This window comes from Physeter macrocephalus, chromosome 8, assembly GCF_002837175.3.
Source record: "Physeter macrocephalus isolate SW-GA chromosome 8, ASM283717v5, whole genome shotgun sequence".
Lineage (NCBI taxonomy): Eukaryota > Metazoa > Chordata > Mammalia > Artiodactyla > Physeteridae > Physeter > Physeter macrocephalus.
This window is the reverse complement of record NC_041221.1, coordinates 93,011,000-93,033,687: the sequence shown is the minus strand read 5'-3', so window position 1 is coordinate 93,033,687 and position 22,688 is coordinate 93,011,000. Positions and strand designations below refer to the sequence as shown.

General features: G+C 36.9%; 1 protein-coding gene across 12 annotated transcripts in view; it reads left to right on the top strand.

The window, feature by feature from the left end:
* Nucleotides 1-22,688, top strand: part of ARB2A (ARB2 cotranscriptional regulator A) — a 447,123-nt gene that overhangs the window by 351,509 nt on the left and 72,926 nt on the right. The window contains exon 12 of one of the 12 annotated variants that reach the window (XM_055086674.1): nt 10,584-10,807. The exons of 10 other annotated variants lie outside the window; for them this stretch is intronic. In XM_055086674.1, coding sequence (XP_054942649.1) covers nt 10,584-10,657 — 74 coding nt within the window. In that variant the 3' untranslated portion in view covers nt 10,658-10,807. Of the gene's footprint in view, nt 1-10,583; nt 10,808-22,688 lie in introns of those variants that run through there. One more of the 12 variants, XM_055086680.1, reaches the window with a different exon arrangement.

Here is a 22,688-nt window from a genome sequence, read left to right as displayed (position 1 = left end):
AGGATAAAAATTAAGTAGGTTAAAGGGGTGAGAGAGTGCCTGGTAAGGGCACAGTAGTATATTTTAGATAGGGTGGTCAGGAAAGCCCTCGGACAAGCTCGCTGGTGGTATTGTAACTTTTGGGGGCTCAACCCAGTCTCTTCATAAATAAAATGGGAGCATTGCTAGGTGATCATTAAACAGCTTCAAAATTCTGTGCTTTCTTTAAGAGACATATCTTTGGGTCACGTAATCTTTTGTATGTATAAGTTATGGTCTTCATTGTCCATTGATCTCAAAATGTAATAAGAATGTTCATTGATTTCCAAGCTTAATTCCATTTTACATTCAGGGAATTTAAACCGAGAGTTAAATGCCTTCCCAAAGGTTGCATAATGGTAAAAGAAAGATTAGAGCTCTTGATTTCTGCTGTTGTTAGTCTGAAAATTCTGCCTCAGTGTGTGATATAATAAGAAGTGGAATTGCAACGTCAGAGCAGTTCAACGTAGATTTAAGAAGTGTAAGCTATGATAGACTAAAATATGTACAAATAAAGAATTGGATAGGGCTTCCCTGGTGGCGCAGTGGTTAAGAATCCACCTGTCAATGCACGGGACATGGGTTCGATCCCTGGTCCGGGAAGATCCCACATGCTGTGGAGCAACTAAGCCCGTGCGCCACAACTACTGAGCCTGCGCTCTAGAGCCTGTGCTCCACAACAAGAGAAGCCACCGCAATGAGAAGCCCGCGCACCGCAACGAAGAGTAGCCCCCTGCTCACCACAACTAGAGAAAGCCCGCGCACAGCAACGAAGACCCAATACAGCCAAAAATAAATAAATGAAATAAATTTATTTAAAAAAAAAAAGAATTGGATAACTATATCCCACTGCAATCATTTATGGCAGGCAAGTAGGCCATGTGATATGCTTTAAACCAGTAAAATAGCAAACCCCCTCCAAGAAAATCTATAATTTTAATCAAAAGTTTGTTTCAGTCATTGAAATTCTGTTATTGCTGCTTACGAACATTAAAGTCAATCAAAACATCAGTAGCTTTGCAAGATCAATATTTTTAATATGTTTGCATTGCAGTACTGCAGATTTTTGGCTAATGGATCGCACCCATATTGATTTCCATGGGAAATGTTAGTCTGATACTGAAATAATTTAAAAACAACACACACAGGGATTATTGGTTTGGAATTTCGAAGGAGATAGAAGTATAAAAATTGGTTATTGACCAAATTGCTTGGGGTGAGTGAACCTTGGGCACTTGCAATAAACTTGTAGCACTCAGTCATTACTGAATACTACCTTAGTCCCTTAAACTGAAAATCAATCAATAACCTATTATAACAATGCAAATTGTGGTGAAATAACATACTAGACATGTAAGAGTCACATTTTTTCAAAACATATGCATAAGCATGTATATGAGCATATTGAAAATAGGTCTACTGAAACATAGTGACTGATTTTGACTTTGAAATTCCTCCTGAAGCTAGTTTGAGTAGCATTTTTAAAGGGAGAAACTGCTACAGAATAACAGTAAAAAGAAGCATACAATTATTCTATGAACAATAATGAAAGTGCAAACACTACAACATGTCAAATGACAGATTCCGTTATTTCGATTCAGAGCAAGATTAGAGTTGTGACTCTGTTCTCAAAGCACTGGAATAATGCATGCAAACATTAGATTAGATACAAACACATTCCCCACAATATGAATCTAATGCACATTGCATTTCTCTTGGTTTTTAGCCTTTCATTAGGAGAACCATATTTTCATCTAGAAAGTTTACTCTGTGTTTCCATTTGGTTACCATTATAAATTTATGAACTCTTTATATCTCAAAGACAACCTAGCATTTTGGAGAGAGAGAACATTTTTTTTGATGCACAGTATAAGTTCAGACCAGTATAATAGTACTTAGAATAGTACTTACTACCAGTTACACATATTTTTGTATATTTCTATTTACTTGATTTTTTAAACTGTGTTATTTATATATTATAGAAACATTTATTTGCTTTGAGCGGAACATGGAATTAAAAGATAGAACTAAAAATTAGTAATAACTGTTGAATTTTGTTGCCATCTCTATAAGCCTGGTCAGTGTTTTTCTTTGATAATAAATTGAGCTCTCTTTATAAATAGAAAACTGATCATGACGCCTTCTCCTGCATGAGATGGTAACACTCATCAAATAGCATTATTAGTCCATTTCAATTCAGTGTTAATCTTTAATCACTACTTTTGCCAAATTTCTTTCATCCTATTCTGACTTCTTTTTATCTTTTATCATTATTACTAGCATCACTCTCAAATTCAGTTGATAAAATCTTTTTCCTTCCTATTCTTTTTGAAATTTATACCTTAATGTGACTTTTCTCAAACATTGTGTCCCCCACCCCCATCAGTTAAGCTGTTAGGATATTCCATGTTGATGGGTCCAGCCTTCAGAATGATTTATGAGACATGAAGCTTCACTGTTATCTAATGTTGTGTACATACCTGAAAATAACCAAGTTGTACAGCAAAGATGTTTACATGTAAGCTATGTAAATATACAGTTTTTGCTAAATCACTCAATGGCTTTCTGCTATAGATATTATTAGAAAATAATCCATGGTCTTAAAAATGATAGGATTCTAATTTCGTTGCCTGCCATTTCCACATTTTCATATACAATTGCTCTTCCTGTTGTTTATGTCTTTCTAAGAATTCCAGCCGGAATTTGTGTCACTTATCATTGTCAGAGGATGCTGTTTCTAAAACAGATAGAATTTGTGCAATCCCCAGTTAGAATTTCCAGTTGTCTAACTAGTCAAGGAGCGGGGCATGATGAAAATGGGAAATCATCAGCTCTTAGAAATCCAGCAGAGCAAATACTTAGCTCTGCAAGGCTCCACAGCCCATTCCCACACCCACATGCGCCTTTGTTCTGAGCTCATCTAGGTGTTTTATCTAGGTCAGTAGTGCAGTTTCTACTCAGGATGGTTATCGTCTGACAACTCTCTGGTAGCCTGGAAGAAGTCTTGTAATCCGTGATTTGGTCCAGAGCATCCCTGGTGTTTTTACCGACGCTAAGCAAGAGCCAAACAGACTTCTATCTGTGAAGGTAGTATCTGAGAGCAGGGCTGAGGCTCTAGAGGACAGATTTTTTTTAATGAATTTATGGACCCAGGACATTGAACAAAATCTGCTGCACTCAACAGCACTCAAAAAAGATCATTCTCGGGCTTCCCTGGTGGCGCAGTGATTGAGAGTCCGCCTGCCGATGCAGGGGACACGGGTTCGTGCCCCAGTCCAGGAAGATCCCACATGCCACGGAGCAGCTAGGCCCGTGAGCCATGGCCGCTGAGCCTGCGCGTCCGGAGCCTGTGCTCCGCAACGGGAGAGGCCACAACAGTGAGAGGCCCGCATACCCCCCCGCCCCCGGCAAAAAGAGAGATCATTCTCTATTTATTGAGAATGTCAGAAGTCAGGGGAGAGAGGATTCCAAAGAGCTGTTCCTAGTGCAGACTTTTTATATTAATGGGCTAGTGAATACCAATGTCAGAAGTTCATACCACAGTCTGAGCAAGATGATTTGATTTTAATTTTTAGATAAAACTGACTTTCTGCATTCTAAGTCATGCTGATAAAAACTCATTCTAGAATCAAGCTATTCAGATAGTCCATACCGAGCCTTACCTATAAGCAACTAGAATATACCTAAAGATCTTTATTTGTTAACAAATTATTACACAGGCATGCTGCTCAGAATGTGTGTAAGATAGTAGTTAAGAGCACAGACTCTGCATGTACCACAATGTTCATTACAGTTCTAGTTACAGTAGCCAGGACATGAAAGCAACCTAGGTGTCCATTGACAGATGAATGGATGAAGAAGATGTGGCACATATATACAATGGAATATTACTCAGCCATAGAAAGAAATATGGAATCTAAAAAAAAAAAGGCTCTGAAGAAACTAGGGGCAGGACAGGAATAAAGATGCAGACGTAGAGAATGGACTTGAGGATATGGTGAGGGGGAATTGTAAGCTGGGAGGAAGTGAGAGAGTGGCATGGACATATATACACTACCAAATGTAAAATAGATAGCTCGTGGGAAGCAGCCGCATAACACAGGGAGATCAGCTTCGTGCTTTGTGACCACCTAGAGGGGTGGGATAGGGAGGGTGGGAGGGAGACACAAGAGGGAGGAGGTATGGGGATATATGTATATGTATAGATGATTCACTTTGTTATACAGCAGAAACTAACAGACCATTGTAAAGCAATTATACTCCAATAAACATGTTAAAAAAAAAGAGCACAGACTCTGAACCCATACTGCCTGAGTACTTACCCTGTCTCTGCCACTTTCTGTCTCTGTGACCTTGGACAAGTTGCCTTATTTCTCAGTGCTTCATTCCTTCACTTATAAAACGATGATAATAATGGGGCTGACCTCATATGATGTTGTGAGGATTGCATACACGTTAAGTGTTTACTACTTGATTCTGTATAAAATCTGATGTCTATGTTGTTGGGAGTAGAAATGAAAGATTTTAATCTCCAGTAGTTTTCTCTCTAAAATCACATCTCCTGTAATCTGGGAGAGATGCTCCTATCCTCTGCCCCCATGGCACCCTGTACCACCCCTATCATAGTGTATATTACTATATGGTTATCTATTTATTGATACTTGTCTCTCCCACCTCCATTAAGCTGTAAGCTTTGTGAGGTCAAAAACTGTGTCTACCTTTTTATCATTATTTTTTCAATGCCTTGCATATAGTTTGTATTCTGTAAATAATTACTAGATCAGTGTTAAATAGAACATGATTTTTCTAAGTATCCCAAATATTAGAGTATTCATCTATAGAGTTTTGCTTTGACTTTGTTAGTTTCCTGGTTTCATCAGAGACTGACATGCCATGAATGATTGATTGCAACTTCTTTGCACTGGCCTCTGCCTAGAATGTTCTACCCTTAGATATCCACAAGGGTCACCCCCTCATTTCCTTCAGGTATTTATTAAAATGTTACCTTCTCAATAATTCCTATCCTGACTACCTTATTTAAAATTGCATCTCTGCCTCTTCTCTGTGCTGTTTTGTTTTTCTATAACATGAATGACAGTCCAAAACTCTCTATATTAGGGTGATTTGTTATGTTTATAATTCGTTATTGGCCTCTCCTACCCCCACTGGAACGTGAGTTTTGTTAGTTTTGCTCAGATATATCTCCGGCATCTGGACGAGTGCTTGACACAGAATAAGCAGGCGTTTTTAAAATATATGCTGAATTCTTTAATAAATTCAGTGCCTTGGTGCTGCCAATTTAGAAATAAGTGAAAGCAAAATTACTACGCAAGGATAATCAACAAAGGATTAGAAACAAGAAACCTTGAGTTCCATCTTGAGATCAATTGTGTATAGTTTATGACTTTGTTAAACGTACATACTTCAGACCTCTCTGAGCCCTTTAACCCAGCCTCCAAATTCTGAAAATCATCCTTACTAAAATATCCCTCCTGTGGTCACTCTGAGGGAGGTACTGCAAGTTATTTTATAAAATATTATATGTCTGAGATTATGCCGTTAAAGTAATATGGGATCCAAGTGTTAGAGGCATTTTTTTTTTAATGGTTAAGCCCTAAAGCAAACTGCTTCTTTAAATATGTGAATATGAACTTTCCGTAGAACATGAATACAGAATCTCTGCAAGGTCTTAATTAAGAGAAATTAAAATGTCTATATTAAAATATGTTTCATTCTACCCACTTAGTAGGGGTTTTATTTGTAAAAAAAAAAAATTATTTTACATGTAATGGCATAAAATGCTACATTGTACCAATATTTACAGGGTAAATGTGCCATGCTGAAATGGTAAGAAGCAATGCGATCTATAAATTCCCTGCATTATTTTTGTTTAAAAACGTTTTTCATTAAGATTAAACTTTCTCTTGGGTGGTTGTTTGAATTAATTTTGGAGGCATCACACAAACATAAAATTGAGCAAGAAAATTACGTAGGAAATAGAAAGGAGTTGTATGTGAGGCACTTATTAAAAAATATAAAGGCTCCATGTCATACATGTGGTGACATTTTCATTCAGTTTGCTGTTTGTAGGATTATTTAGCTACTTAAATAATGGTGTCATAAAATGATTTAAGTAAGTTTTTCTTAATAGGAAGGAAAGTTTTAAACAAAAGATTTAAAGACTATAAGTGCTTACTTACTCAAAGGGTAAGCAAGACCAGTGTTATATACCAAAGCAAGGTAACTCCCAAGTGTTCATAAAGGCAAGAGATATACATAAAGTATCAAAACCCAAAGGGAAAAGCAAACAAATGAGAGAACCAGTAGTTATTAGGACAGATGAGATGGAGCTATGTCATAGCATAAGATTTGAAAAGAGAATAAGTATAAAGATGAATAAGAACTAAATAAATGTGAAAATAGAGAGATGGATTATCCTTTTTCTCAACATGACAGGAAGATCTAACAAAACTTGTCTTTTTAAATGAGAAAAAGTAATATGAGAAGAGAGCTGTTTGTATGACGGGCATTGTAGTATTTTTGATTCATATTTTTCCACCAAAAAGCAAATCTCTCTTTTCTCTCACCACTGCATTCCCCATATTAGTCTCTCTATGACCACTGGTAAATTTAAATATTATCTACAATGAGTAACATATTAAAATAATAACATCCCCCCATGCAACAATAATTATTGAGCACTTACTGCATGTGCAGAATATTCTGCTTTTCATAGAATAAAGGTCAGTAGGAAGGAGATAAAATTTTATAAATTTAATAATTCAAGGAGAAAGGAATAAGTATCACAAGGCAGACATTGATATAAGTAATAGAAAAATTTGGAAGAAGGTGTAATTCTATCTAATTATAAGAGCCAACAAGACATTCGGGGATTGAGGAGGGAAGGTCTATTGAGGCTGAACCCGGAAAGATGGGTAGGATTTGGAGATTCACAGAAGGGAAGAAGAATGTTTCAGTGAGGACTGTCAACAGGAGCAAGGGCTAGAAAGTATAGAATATGTTACATAAGCATTGACAATAGCAAGAGGGGAGTTTGGTAGATGCATCATGATTGTGAATGGAGAATAAGGAAAATAAAGTTATAAATTATTTGGGAATGAGATGACAGAGAATATTAAATGATAGGCTGAGGGGCGGGGTATATTTTTCTTCTTTAAGCCCGTAGGAGCAAAGGTGTTTAAGTAAGGAAATGAACTGTCAGAGCTATATACTTCAAAAAGATTGATCTAGCAGCTATGAGTAAACTATATTGAGAAGGAAAGTCTGAAGATAGGGAAAATGCAGCCTAAAGGTCATTATTGTAGTGCCTGCAAAAGGTAATAAGGCCTAAATGCTGATGATGAAAGTGAAAATGAAGAGAGGGGATAGAATCCAAATACATACAGGAATAGAATCCATGTGACTTGGCCATGAGAGTCATCTTGAGTCTTTTCTTCAAACAGGTCAGTCAGCTATTTAGTGAAATCACTGAAAGAATGGGACACAAGGAAGTTATCATGGAGGTCCAGGAAAGATTTCATGCATAGGAATGCCTACAAGTCAAGATATTGCAGTGATGGACCATGAACAGCTTTAAGACACTTGGTGTTTTGAGAGGTAGATAGAGAAGAAGGCATGGAAATTGAGACTTGAAATTAAACTCCTTGCATTCAAACTTTATATATAATTTTTTAATTATTTCAGGATTCAGATAGTCTTGCCCTCTTCTGAGATTACCAAGCCTTTAGGAGACTTTCATTTGGAAGCAAATGATTGATTTTGCAGAGCAAAGTTATCCCAGAGCTGTAGTACGGAGGAGTGCCATAGATTGAGAGATGGTTACATGAGGATAATCTGATTTGATGGGGGATATATAGGGTAGATACCAGTCTAGGTCTTGACAATTTCTTCTGATTGGTTACCACAGTGACTATATTCCAACTATGTCCATTTAGTAATAAATGCTGCCAATTTCAATCTGTGCATTACTACAAAATATTGTTCTGATATGTTTGCACTTTTTGACTCCATGTTCCATTCCAATTTGTCCTTCTTAGGAAGTTAAGCATAATTTAGTCCATTTGTTGTTTCCACAATAGTTCTGTGTCTTTTTCCACTCAAGAAGTAAGCACATTGAAGGAAAAATAGGTTTTGAATAGCCTCTTCAAACATTCATTATTTTTTATGATGATTTTGAAACTTAAGAGAAAAAAAACATTAAGTCAAGGAAAAAGTAAGGCTGTTACATTGGTTTTGAGGAGGCACTGTTCTTTAATAGCCCAAACCACTTCCAAGTAATGCTAAAAAAGTCTTCAAAACATTATACAAAGCTCGGGTTTATATCAGTTTTAGTGTTCTGGTGATCTACTTCTGTATAACAAACCATCTAAAAATGTAGTGGCCTAAAACAACAACCTGTTATTATCTTTCACGGTCCCATGGGTTGACTGAGCTAGCTGGGAGGTTCTTGCCTGGGATCTCTCATATGGTTCAAGTCAAATTCTCATTGGGGCCAGAGTCATCTGAAAGGTCACTGAGCTGGACACCCAGAGGAGCTCATTCACAAGGCTGGCAGTTGATGCTAGCTCTTGGCTGGGAATTCAGCCGAGGCGGTCTACTGGAGCACTACACATGACCTCTCCATGTATCTTGGGCTTCCTGCAGCATGTGCTGGCTTCCAAGAGGGAGCATTCAAAGAGCAAGTAAGTACTCCAAGAGTCCCAGACAGTAGCTGCAAAACTTATGACCTAGCCTCAAAAGTCAGGCAGCATCACTTCTACCATATTCTGTGTTCAAAAAAAAAGTTATGAGGGCAGCCCACATTCAGGGAGAGGAGGCTGTACAAGGGCATTAATACTGTGAAGCATGGTTGATGGTAGGGATGGACGAAGTGAAGGAGAAGAAGTACCTGTCTTGAGGAACTAGGTCACGTACAGTTAAGCGATAAAGCAGGATTACCAGGGGGAAAATAGACTGGTATCCAGTAGGTATGGGTATTACTGAACCATATTTCTGCTGCTTGTGCAGTTGATGGTCCTCATTTACTCCGTTCCTTTTGGAGAGGTTACCAGTGTTTCATTCTAGCCTGATCTCAGATTCTACATCTGTTTTCCTAGTTCCATTTCTTTAAGCATCCTCAGATCCTTTATCACTAGACCTAAACATCTCCAAAGATGTCCAGACATGGTAACATACGAAACATTTCTCATAGTTTATTGCTTCTTCTTATCTCTTTGCCTCTGGTCCTTCTGCAAGACTGAGCACAGGCAAGGTACCATTTTATCTTCAAGGTTTATTCAGCTAGCATTAATTTAAGTACTGTTTGCTTGTCACAGGAGACACAAAGAAGCATAAGCCAGCTTAAGGGACCAAAAAACCAAAAGAAGAAAAATGCCTGTGTTAGCTAGGTAAAGCTAAGCTGCCCTAACAAAAAGACCCCAGATATATAGAGAATATAGCAGTTCATTTCTTTCACATGAAACAGTCCAAGGTGGGCATTCCAGATAAGCAGATTGCATCACCCCACACAGCCAGATTCAGGGACCAGGTTCCTTCCGTCCTATTTCTTGACCACCACCTAGGCAGTATCGTCATCTGCATGGTCACAGCTGGGTTGCAGGTTCATCAGTATTCTAGACCTCAGGAAGAGGGGCATAAGAACACGGAGGAGTCATACGCACTTCCTTAAGGCATTGGCCAGAAGTGACACAAATAAATTCCACACTTGTTAACATTGGAAAGGATGTAGGCAAATGGCCACACCTGGCCAAGAAGACTGGAAAATGTAATGTGCTGGGCATCCACGTGCTTTGTTTTAATTGTGTTAGCAAAAGTTTTCATGAACGGTTACCAGTCCCCACAACAGCATTTAAATAAATGATTACAAAGCAATGTGATAAGTATTACACTAGGAAAACACATGAAGTGCTATGAACGCGCAGTGGGAAGTCACTGGCTTCACCGGAAGTAAAATTTGAACTGTTTCCAGAAGTAATGACTAGAGAAAAATAGGACATTCTACACAGGAAAATAAGATCTTATGCCCAAGTACAGAATACAGACTAGCTTCGAGGGTTTCAGGGAATGGAAAAATTTAGTATGGCTGAGCACAAGTGCCCATGAGATGAGGAGTTATGGGAAATAAGGTCTATAATATAGAGAGGATTCTGCTAAGGAGTAGCTTGGACTTTATCCTCTAGGGATAGTGAGGATCCACCAGAATTTTATGAGTTTAAGACTAGCATGATCAGATTGGTGCTGGTGATGTGAGGATAGACTGGAGGAGAAGAGATTAAACAAGATGAGACCAGTTAGAAGTATATTCAGGGAGGTCGTGATGAGAATTAAAGTGGTTATCATGGAGATGGGAGAAGAAGGAGTACATTGCTAGGCAACAGAGACTGCAACTTGCTGCTTAAATGAGAAAGAGAGATGATGCTTCCTACTTTTACAAGGTGGGTGATCAGTGATGCCATTAGCCAATACAAGCCCAAGAGGAGAAAAGTTTCCTAGGGCAAGATTTTTCATTTGTTTTTGGACATAAAGAAATTTTTCGTATCTAACAGGTATCTACATTTCTGACCCATTTTTGCTGCACGTGAGGGTAAGGAAAAGAACAGAGGGTAAGTCTAAGGATTGACTTGACTCCAAACAAATATCTTTATTTTTTAATTATGTGAGCAAAAATCTGGAAGAATGTTGTATCTTAGCAATATGGGGAAGCAATTTGGCCTAGTCTAATCTGTGACAGTAAGACTTCTAATGATTCATCACCACTTTTACAATGCCAGAGTAAAGCATGCAGCATTGTGGGTTTCGACACAATACTCATTCATGTTCAGCCACTCTGCACCTCCATATGCCAGGTTCTGTACTAAGTACTAAGGACACAACTCTAAAACAACAAACACAGTCCCTGCTCTCAAAAAGCTAAGGACTGAAAAGTGTAAGAGTTAGCCACTTCTGTTTGGTGAGGGTGGAATTATGTGTAACGGCTAAGGGTAGGGGCGCAGAAAATAGTTTTCCAGGTTCTAGGCAAAGACAAAGGCAAGAGAATACATTGTACATTTGAGGACTGAAGAAAGTTCAGTATTGCCATAGAGTAGAGTATGAGGGTAGAGTTGTGAAAAGAAGTGAGACTGGAGAGTGAGCAGGAACTAGATTGTGGCGAGCCTTCTCAACCTTGTAAGAGAACTTGGAAAGAAGGCTTCTAAGAAAGGGAATGGGGCTTCCCTGGTGGCGCAGTAGTTAAAAATCCACCTGCCAATGCAGGGGACATGGGTTCGAGCCCTGGTCCGGGAAGATCCCACATGCCGCGGAGCAACTAAGTCCGTGCACCACAACTACTGAGCCTGAGCTCTAGAACCCGCGAGCCTCAGCTACTGATCCCCCATGCCACGACTACTGAAGCCCACACGCCTAGAGCCTGTGCTCCGCAACAAGAGAAGCCACCACAGTGAGAAGCCCACACACCGCAATGAAGAGTAGCCCCCACTCGCTGCAACTAGAGAAAGCTCGCGTGAAGTAACAAAGACCCAACACAGTCAAAAATAAATGAAATAAATAAATTTTTTTAATAGACTTTATAAAAAAAAGAAAAGGAAAGAAAGGGAATGTAATTCTAGGGAATATCATTCCAGCTCTGATAGGGGGAATATATTGGAGGATGATGGGATGATGAGACTAATGCAAAACTAGTTGGATTATGATGACCGGGATGAGACAGTGGAGATGGAGAAAATATTTTGATGTGAGGAGAGTCAACAGGACCTGAATTGGTATTAGAATGGAAAGCATCAAGGTAGGCACCCACATTTTTTTGGTTTGGGCAATTGTGTAGATGTTTTATCATTAACAGAGAAACTGAAGTCAGGGAGAGAAGCACGTTTATGGGGGAATGATGAGCTCAGTTTTGACATGCTGAGTTGGCAGCTCCTACAAGACTGCCAAGTAGAAATGAACTACGCTATTAGATATATTGACTGAAACTCAGGAGATGGAGATTTGCAAGTGATTGGACTGATGAAGTCACCCTCAGAGGGCATGTTCAGTGAGAAGCCCAGCAAATGGTGGCTGTGCAGCAAGGTCCTTGAGGAGCTGCAAAGAAGGACACCTCCAAGAACTAAGGAAGAAATCAGAGGAAGGAATACCAGGGGAAGAGAAATGCTCTGAGTCCGAGGGCTGGTAGACAGTATCGAATGTTATTAAAGGTCTAAAGGATCCTGAAAAAGCAAATGTGTTATTAATTATTTTAATCGCTCTAATCTACATAAACAATTAAATTTGGGTTTACTTGATAAGCAGGAAGGTTGAACATATTTTTATATAATTATTAGCTATTTATATTTATCTTATAAATTATCAGATCTTTTTCTATTGAATCTTTATCATTTTCTTATTGATTTTTAGAAGTTCTTTATAAATGATGGATAACAATCCTTATCATATGTGGTATATATTTTGCCTTTTATCTTTGCATTTTGCTTACGGGGTGGTTCTTTTTTTTCATACAGAAGTTTTTAATTTTTATGGAGCCAAAAATGTCAATCATTTTTTCTGTAGTTTCTGGTCCTGTTTTCATGCCTTAAATCCCACCCCATAATTATACACAAATTCTCTTTTATTTTCCTTTAGTACCTTTATGATTTTTTATTCTTTAAATCATAATATCTGGAGAGTTGCCTAAGATTACATAGTACAGTGGCTGAGCAGTGCTGAGGGCCCAGTTATGGCTGATGATGATTTGTTTGTAGGGGCAACAGTGTGTTACCCAGAGAAGCCAGTCAGCTGGGTTCATCCAACCTCGGGGTTTTCCAGGCAAGTGCACTTCATGGACAGTGAGGCAAGGCAGTGTAGGAAAACATTGAAATGTTGGGCCATGGACTCTAAGCAGTTAAGGAGCGAAGTGAAAACAGAAAAAGTCTAGTAGGGAAAAAGGAGAGTGAATGGACTAGGAACCCTATAAGATTGTTGTTGTTTTTTTTAAGGTTGGATAAGGGGATTATTTGAGTAAGATGGTTAGAAAGATAGGAGGTTATAGTCAAATTGGAGGAATGTCTAAATTTATTATTGCAGAAGAGTGCTGCAATGACCAGAGGTAAACATGAAGAATGGGTAGCTGAGTGGAGTGAAGGAGAAGGTAATCCAAGATCAAGGAATGGAGAGGCCCAGAGCATTGGCTAGATGATCCATGTGGATGTTTGAGTTTCCCAAGATTACAGCTGGACTTGGATGAAGAGAAGCATCCTTTGAATATCTGGGTCTTCTCTCACCAACACCTTTGGCAACCTTCATTTATCTTTAAGAGACTCATCACAGTTGCTAAAGAATAAGTCAGAGTTTATTAGAAATCAGTAGCAAAGACAGAATCAGAACTGTCCACCCTTCTTGCTTCTGGTGAAGTATTCATGCTGGGGGCAGGGGGGCTTGTATGTGAAAGCAACTGATAGTGTATATAAAACACTTAATTAGCTCAGTGCCTAACACACATTAGTAGTCAATTCATTATAACAATTATATAAGGAGGGAGATGGTTTATATGTGTCTTTAAATTGGTGTTTGTTTACTATTCCTTTCAAGTTTAGGGTTTGGAATTTCAGCAACCCTGGGTCCAGTATGTATTAAAATGACTGGGCAGCTTCAGCTTGAGCTTCTTTCTAGAATCCCCAAGAGGGTTGGAAATGCATCTGAGAAGCAATTAGAGCCCCATCTTTAAGCCCAGAGAAGGTAAAAATAGGCAAAGAAGAAAGTAGAAGACCGTTTTTAGATTTTAGATAGAAGAACAAATACTGGTTAGTTTTCTTTCTTCTACCTTGACACATTTTCTCATTTGACTCTGAGCAACACCTCAAGAGATCAGAAGTAAATCCTGGGTGTGTCCCAGGAATCTGCATTTTTCTTTCAGAAAAAAAAGTTTAATGATAATTACCTTTTTTTTCTTCCACACACACACACTGTATTTTATTTTTACAAGAGATAAATAAATTGATACCAAGCATTGTAAATGGATGACCACAACAAAAGCAACAATGATTGCAATTACCAAACATGAAGCACACTCATACTATGTCATAATATTGACATTCATTCAGAATCTGCGTTTTTAACAAGTACCCCTGGTTAGTCTGCAGTGTACACACAAATGTTTGAGAACCACTGGCTTCAGCTTTTAGGACCTGCAGTTCTTTTTTCAGTACACTTCTAGGAGATGGTGTGATGAAGGGGATCAGGGTTTATGAATATTTCATGAGTTTTTTAAAGTTTATTTTCAATCTGGAAAACGCAGTGAAAACAAAATAATTGCACAAAGAATGTACACAGTAAAAAGAGGAATTTAAGATTAACTCTTATCTCAGTCTTCATCCCTTCTTTTCTTCACCCAGTTAAAATAATTATTCACCATTCATCTTGTCTTAATACAAAGTAATTAAGCTCTTTGCTACTAAAGTTCACGTTCATTTTTATAAATTAAAAAAGAACTAATTTAAACCTTAAATATAATAATGCTACTCTATAACCTGATAGCATCTTTCCATAGTGAAGCTCAAAACAAATTAGAAAATTTATCAGTATTGTTTAATACAGAACATTTCTGATGAGAAATATTATGATTATAAGATCTAAAATGATTTGTCAGTGACAAAATAGGTATTTCAGCGCCATACAACCTGAGACTTACTTTTGTTGTCCACTCACAATGAGGCAGTTCACAGAAATATAACTCTTTAGTACTGTTTACTGATACATAATTTTTACTGCAGTTTGTTTTATTTATTTTTTTTTACTGCAGTTTTAAGTTAGAAACTATGGAAGTAATGATTCTCACTATGACACTTCAATGTATAGCAACATTGCAAGAAATATAAATGCTGCACACTGGATTTGTTAAGATAATGTAGTTAAATAGTATGAGAATTCTAACACTTACCCATTCTATAAACTGTGTTCATTTGTTTTCAAATTTTACCTATATGACTTGTTTGCTAAATAAGATTTGTGGGTTTTTTTTAGTGGCAGTGATACAAACCTCTGTGCTAGGCACTATCAGAAGTTCAAAAAGGAAATAGAAAGAACACCTATTCCCCAAGGACTAGAGAATGACTAGGACTTTGTAACTAGATCTCCAAACAGCAGGTTCAAGTAAGAATAATTCAGTGACACTAATTTTTAGAGTCTTTTTTTTAATTGCTATTTGTCTGAACCTTGCCTAGAAGTATACTGAGGGTAGTCAGACCCACCTGTGTATGCAGATACAGCTGCACTTAATTGATTCATTTCTTCACTTAACAAATATTTACTGAGCATATGCTGCATGCTTGGAACAGGAGATAAGTGGCAAATGAGACTAATGAAGATGATAATGATGATGTTGATGCTGATAAGAGTGGCTAACATATTGAGTGCTCCCCGTGCACAAGTATTTATGTGGATTAATCCCCACAATAACTGTATGAGGCAGATTTTATTACTGCTCCAGTTTGCAGGTGAGGAAACAGGTTTGGAGTGGTGTCACTATAAATATGAATCCAAGGGCCAAATTTTTAACTAATAAACTAGCAAATATATTCCTTTTCCTCATGGAGCATATGTTCTAGCAATTCATTTATTTAACAAGTATTTATTGAGTATCTCTTATGTGCCAGGTACAGTTCTAGGCCCCAAGGTACAGTGGTGAAGAGAGCAACAGGGTCATTGGTGTCATGGCTCATACCTTCCAAATCCTCTAATGAGGGTTTTAAAAAAGGAAGAAATATACATACTAACTAAAGTAACAGATATAACTAATTAATTACATTTATAAGAATTACCAAACTATTGAATATAACACAATGTATAAAAAAATAAATACTGTATATTCAGATATTCAGGAAAGGTGATGTTATTTTTATACTTTAAAAGGAGTTCATTTTCATCTGTGGTTAAAAATATATATTTTACTTTAAAAAAACCTTGCTTTGCTTAATCAAAACATGCAAAAGCTGTTTCTTTCAGTTGCTAAAAGGGAAGAATTTTTATATCTAAAAATGAGAACTTTTCATGAGGTGGGAATTCACAAAAGCCTTGTGTCACTCAAAGTTAAATGTTATCCAAATTTCAGAAAAATTTACAATTGCAGTGCCGAATATTACTGGGTAACACTCATTTTTTTGATGGGCAAGACCAAATCGATTGTGAAGAATGTTCAAAAAAAAGTTACACCACAGTCTAGAATTAGGAGACTGTTAAGTATTTTGCAGTCTCATCAAAGCAGTTTATTAATTACAATAGGTGACCTTTTAAAATATTTGTTACTGCATCACCCTCCTTCTTATTTAAAATTTCTTCAGTGGGATAGAAATCTCTTTGGGAACTAAAACTTTTCTTTTATGGGTAATAAGCTGAAGCTATTCAAGAGGATTTAAAATAAGAAAACATTTTAGTAGAGTTTTAATATTAAATTGATAGTAGAGTTTCAATATTAAATAAATAGTTCAATTATACATTTAGGATATGTCAACAATCAAAGTTGAAAACTCTTGCCTGAACAGTCACCATTTGACATTTGGGGAAATTTGGTTAATGTATTGTAAACTACTATGTATTTAGTTTGTAAGTGAACCTTTAGGCTCCTGGTTTACATTCTCTTTTCTCTGGTTTTTACTTTATCAGTAATAGCCTCACCATTCCCACCATTTAAAATGATACTAGGTACAAGAGAACGTACTAAATTCTGGCAGGCAAAGCATGTACCTGGCCTCAGTGAGCTTACACAGTGTAGCCAAAAGAGGTATAAAATATACACATAAAAGAGAACTACAACTAAAAAGAGGAGATCATAACAATTTTGTAGAAAGTAGTTCAGGTAACAGGGTCAGAAGTTGCACATCATGTTCATTTATTGAGGCATCAGGGTTTGAACTGATTTTATCAGAGAAGTCATCAGTAATTTTGTGGAGGGGGGAAGCTATCTAGACAAAGAAAAGTAGTGGGATCCCAGACAGGAAAAGCTTGGTAAATTCAGTGACATTTTGGCTGGAGTCTGTTTAAGGAAATTGTGAGAAATTAAGTTGAAGAGAAATGTACAAGTAGCATCTATAAGAGCTGAGGAACATGAACTTCAATTTATATGCCACAAAGAATGACTGAAAGTTTTTGAACAGGGAAATACAATGAAAGCAACATATTAGTAGGATTAACTAGCCAGTGCATGTGTAGGATGGGTTGATGGAGAAGACCAGTTAAGAGAATATTACAGTAGTTGGAGCTAGCGTTACTCAAACTATGCTCCTTAGAATACTAATCCTGAGATATAAAGATAGTAATAAAAGTTCCTTTTGGGGGGATTTTTTTTCTTAATTAAAAAAAGGAAACATTGCATATTAAATTTTCCTCTTGGAGTTACAATGAACATTTACACATTAAAGGCCTATACCAAAGAAACCCATAATTTCACAAACGTATTTGCACATAAAAGGCTTTGTTCATTGCATATCTATTCATAAACGTATCACTGCGTTCCACTGAAATCACTTCCAATATTTAGAAATTTTGGTCTTATCAATTACTTACTTATTAAGAAGTCCATCAAAGAAATAAGAATAGAGGGGAAAAATGAATTCAGATTGTTTTAGAATAGGACTTAGACATCATGTAGTCTAATCTTGCTGATCGGAAACTAAATGGCACCTTGGACTTAATGACTTTCTAGTCAAATTAAGTACTGCCTTTAATGAAAGTTGTTTGCCAGTCCTGTCTCCCTCACTAAACCATAAAATAAGATTAACCCATGTCTTATCATCTTTGTAATCTCTACATCTGGCTCATAGTAGGTAGTGGGAAAATATTTGTTGAGTTGGAAAGTGATGAGAAAACTAGAGTTTATGACTTGTCCGTGGCCACACTGATGGTAGGAGGATACATTGAAAATAAATGAATTCCAAGAATTATGTATAACATTTTAGCTATAGGAGTGGTAAGGAAACTTGAAGACAAGAAACCTGGTATATTCAAGGTATAAGTCTACAACTAAATAGCAGTATAATCTCGATCAAGTCGTTTAACCTCTCTTGGCCTCTATTTCCTCATCCAAGTTCCAGCTCCAAAATATTAGATCTACATTTTTATTACTATAAATAATCAAAAATTAACTGGATCTTGTGATTTCTTTTACACTGGAAATATATTCTTATGAGGGACCACGTTTAAATACAGAAGACTTTTAAAGTATTCTTTATGTCTGTGCTTTTATAATATTCCTGAACTTCACAACTTTCTCTATTTTCTTATTTTCTTCTTCTTTCCAGGTTTATCAAAGGTGACGGAATCTTTAAAAGCATACCACTGTGTGTGCTTATGTAATATTAGGACTGAAAATTTTAAATCTTAAAATGTGAAAGCTCCAGTTGTCAGAAGATCATAAAGTCTTTACTTTTAAGGACTGTTAAAAATCACCTTCTGTGAGATCTCAGCTTTGGGATTTTTCTGACATTTCAAGACTTAAATTTGAAAGTGTAGAATCTCTATAAATACAGCTTTACCACAAGCCCAAAAAAGTCAAGAAATGCAAAAGGTTAGATTCTTACTAACTCCTCTCCCACATTATGCTCTAAATTGAGTTATGCATCTTAGAGTTAAATACGTAATCAGGAATACTTGATGAGGAATACAGTTTAAATTATGACATATTAAGCTTTTCTCTTTGAATTTTGGGGAATAAAATTGTGTATGTAAATCATGCAAAATCACATTTTTTGTATGTGCCCTTAAGGCTTTTTTATGTTTTCTTCACATAGTCCCCTCATTTACAACTTTATCTTGCTGTGGACTAACCATATGGGAAATCCACTATTTTAAACTTAAGCTATTTTTGTGGTGTTACTGCATAAGAAAATGCCTTTAGAGTAGAAAAATTATTATGCATATATTTTTACCAGATTTATACAAATAAAAATTAATTTTTTCTAGTGGTCATTTCTTTGGTCAATTCAAAGTATATAATTTTTAATCCCTAATATTCTCTAGAAAGTCTCCATTGCCATGGCCAAGTGAAAATGGGAGATAATAAAGGAGAAGTGCCATGAGACCTGGCCATTTTCAACGTGTTGAAGATTTAAAATTATGTGTAATTTATATGAGACATATAAATGAAAGGATAGACTTCAGTAGGTTTTTTTTTTTTTGCTTTAAAAATAGGGTATTTCTCTTCTGCAGCAGCATCTCACATCTCATACATATGTGCATATTTAGTTTTCTGTGTAGCATTCGGTCCCAAGAACACTAATTATAATTTTAAATTATCAATAAGTTATAGGCTTAAAGTACAGTAGATGTTAAATTTCATATCTCTTATAAGATTTCCTATCTAAAAGCGACTACTTTTTGCCTTTATTTTCATTTTTTAAAAATTCTTGTGAACTTTATAGTCGCTTGTATTTTTCCTTTTAAAAGTTAAAAACACTCTGAATTTGTAGTGTGCAAATAGGTATATTGCTTTTATGTCTCAGAAAGACATCACTGATGGTAATTATCAGTACATCAGGGGTACAAGTGAAAAACCAACACATGGCCCTCAGGTCACATTGAACCACCTAAAAGTGTTTCTTTGAAACCCCTGTTGGAAGTTCTCACAAAGTGGTGTGCCATTGATCTGTTGGTATGCCTGCTTCTATTGTTTACCAAAAAGCCTTGATTACACTGCATTTAGGTTTTTGCTTGTTTGTTGTCTTCGAAATAGCTGGTCCATCCACCTTGATTATGGTCACCCCGGCAAAAGTTTGCCAAACAGTAGTTCCCTAGGAGTTCTGCTATTGTCTCTGAAATCTCCACCCTGGTTTTTATATTTTTCTTCTATTGAGAGGCTAACTATATTCTATAATTTCATTGTCTTTTATATTTAGTATAGCACAGACAATCATGTTGAAACTTCTCGGGAAATAAAATGTAATTTCTATAGCAGGTTCAGCTTTGGGAACCATATACAAACATTAACACTTCTCTATAGACTATCACTGTCTGGGGTTTGGTGCCATGTTAGAGCCATCTATATCAGCCAGCTTCCCCAAGAATATTCTTCTCTTTTTGCATAATGGGATTATTTCCAGAAATGACTCTCTTGGCCCAAGATGCGCTACCCTCTCAAATCATATTTGGGTCCTTTAAGCACTTTCAGTGCGCTTCACAATCATTTTCATTCATTATCCGCTCAGTTGTTCCATCATTACTCTCTGATATGCATAGACATTCGGCTACACAGTAGGTATGAGGTAGAGGTAGGACTGAAAACCCCAGGACAGGGAGCAAGGCCCAGTTTGGTCTTTCCTTGGCTGAATTCCATTTTGGACAGCTCATTGTTTTTCTTTGATGTGTGGGGTTTAATTGCTTATTTCTAAACATAAGGCTCAATTGGTGGGAGCTTGTGTGGGGACAGCCATTTGCCCTTTCCTGAATTAAAAAACTGAGCATCATTAACAGTTTATTTTCCATAGACAACCACGCTATGAGTATGGTATAAAAAGTGTTGTTTTTGACTGCACAGTTTTGCCCAAGCTAGTCCCTGATTTATGTCATGATCTCACAATAGCCTCTCGTGCCTGTCTGGCCACAAAGCTTGATTATTTTGTCATTTGATCTTAGTGGGGATTCCAGCCGTGCTTCCCTGCTCGTGGGCAGCAGAACGTGGCAGCATGCCTGCTCACTTGCCTAAGCTGCTATGATCAGATTATGCCTTCTCAGCATTTCTTACATTGGCTGCCTACATTGAAGTTCAGAGAAGCTTGAAGTCAGCGCACTTCAGTTTTATAGCTCTTAACAGAGACAGAATAGGAACTACTAGAGTGCTCATGGAATCTCGGCCTCACACGTGTCCACTGTTGAGAGAGTCGGAAAGTCACTCCACACTGAGTATCTCTGACTATTGGTAAAAATTTTTAAGTGAACTTTTTTCATCATGCAATTTCCAGAAACCATGTTTCCAACTTCAGTGTTCGTTTTAGAGCTGTCGTTTGGGTTCTAACTTTCAGTTTTTAGACGTTTTTGTAACGTGTTAAGGATCTTCATGAAAGATAGGAAAATTCTGCTTTCTGTTGTTTGTTGCTAATAACAAACCGTTACAGGACATCATAATTAGCAAAGCACTCTTCTCTCTGTATAATTCTTTCAGCCAAGTATTTATAAAATGATGATATTTGTCAACATCTTTATGAGATAACATGACTGCATCCTGTTGAGGTTACAGAAGGAGAACACAGTGTCCAACCTGGCACTGTGACATGACATGAAAAATTCAGAACCCACACTGCTTCCATTTCCTTCATCCAAAATGTTAATTGAGCACCAAGAACGTTCAGGTCCTCTGTGAGGCACCAGAGATACAGTGCTGAGCTGGATACATGGCCCCTGCCCTCCTGAGTTTACAATTTATACTTTGAAATTAAAACTCTTACATAGTAGATGTATTTAGAAGCTTTTTAAAATTATATATAATAAAATATATTACATTAGAGTAATTCCAAATTTTGTAAAATGTGAACTAGAGAGACTGAGTGTTGGAATGGACTTTAGAGATAATTTTTAGAGCCTCCTTCTTCATACAATGCAAAATCCCCTCTGTGGTTGATGTTTGTTCATAGGAGTGAGCAAAATATGCAATTCATGTTTCATTGTTCAGAAATGAAGAAATCGTGATTATGGGTTAAGATATAATCTAAACTCCAGCCAAACTTTGATTAAAACAGTTTTGTTTTCTGACATTATCATTCATACATTCAGTGGACCAGCAAGAAAGCTGGGAAAATGAAGCATAAACAATGTGGTGCCAGTTTGCTTTAAAATCCCTAATATATGTTTTGTAAACAAAGCTTATAAAACTTAGTACTCTACTAATTAAATAACAAGAAAGATTTTATGAATACATGAAAAGCCAGAATTTAAAATGCCTTCGGGGGAACAGGTGCTGTAATGACATCACTGTGTGTCACACAGTTTTTTTTTTTCCCTTGGTACTTACATTTGGTCATAATGGAAAGAAATTGATTCCAAATGTGTTTTCTTGACCTCCTTCTTCATTCATGTTAGTGCCTAACCTTAAATGATGTTTCTACAATCTCGGTTGTATTTACAGTAATTATATGCATAATGTAGCATATTATTGTCCGGACTTCCTGTTTAATCAGTACAGAGCTTCTTACAAGTGCAGCTGAAAAGGGCAAACAAAATTAAAGCTTTATATACCAAAACAAGTTTGATTTGCTAAGCTCCCAGCATTCCAAAGTACACAAATTTGTTCCACTAAGTTTTCCGATGGCTTGCAGATGGGCAATGATTAATCAGAGAGCTAACTGTGAAGTAGTTTGCAATTAAACTGGAAAGCTCTGAAGCATGCTAATTGAATCAGAAAATTAGAGACACTGAACAGTAATTGGCTATTTCTCATGCAGCAGGTGCCAGGCCACTCATCTGTGGAACAAGGTATTTAAGGCACATTAGCACTAGTAAAAATACTTCTTGATATGGAACAGTTAGATTTTCTGCTCATTTTCACCATGGATGTCAAAACATACAGCTGTGCTATCTGGTACTTGCAGTACATGTTTGAAGAATTTAAGTTAGGTAAACATATGGGAGAGAAGTGCTGGGCAACCTCTAAGTGCACAGGAAACATTTTAGAAGTGAAACCAAAAATGAGGGGCTGAGGT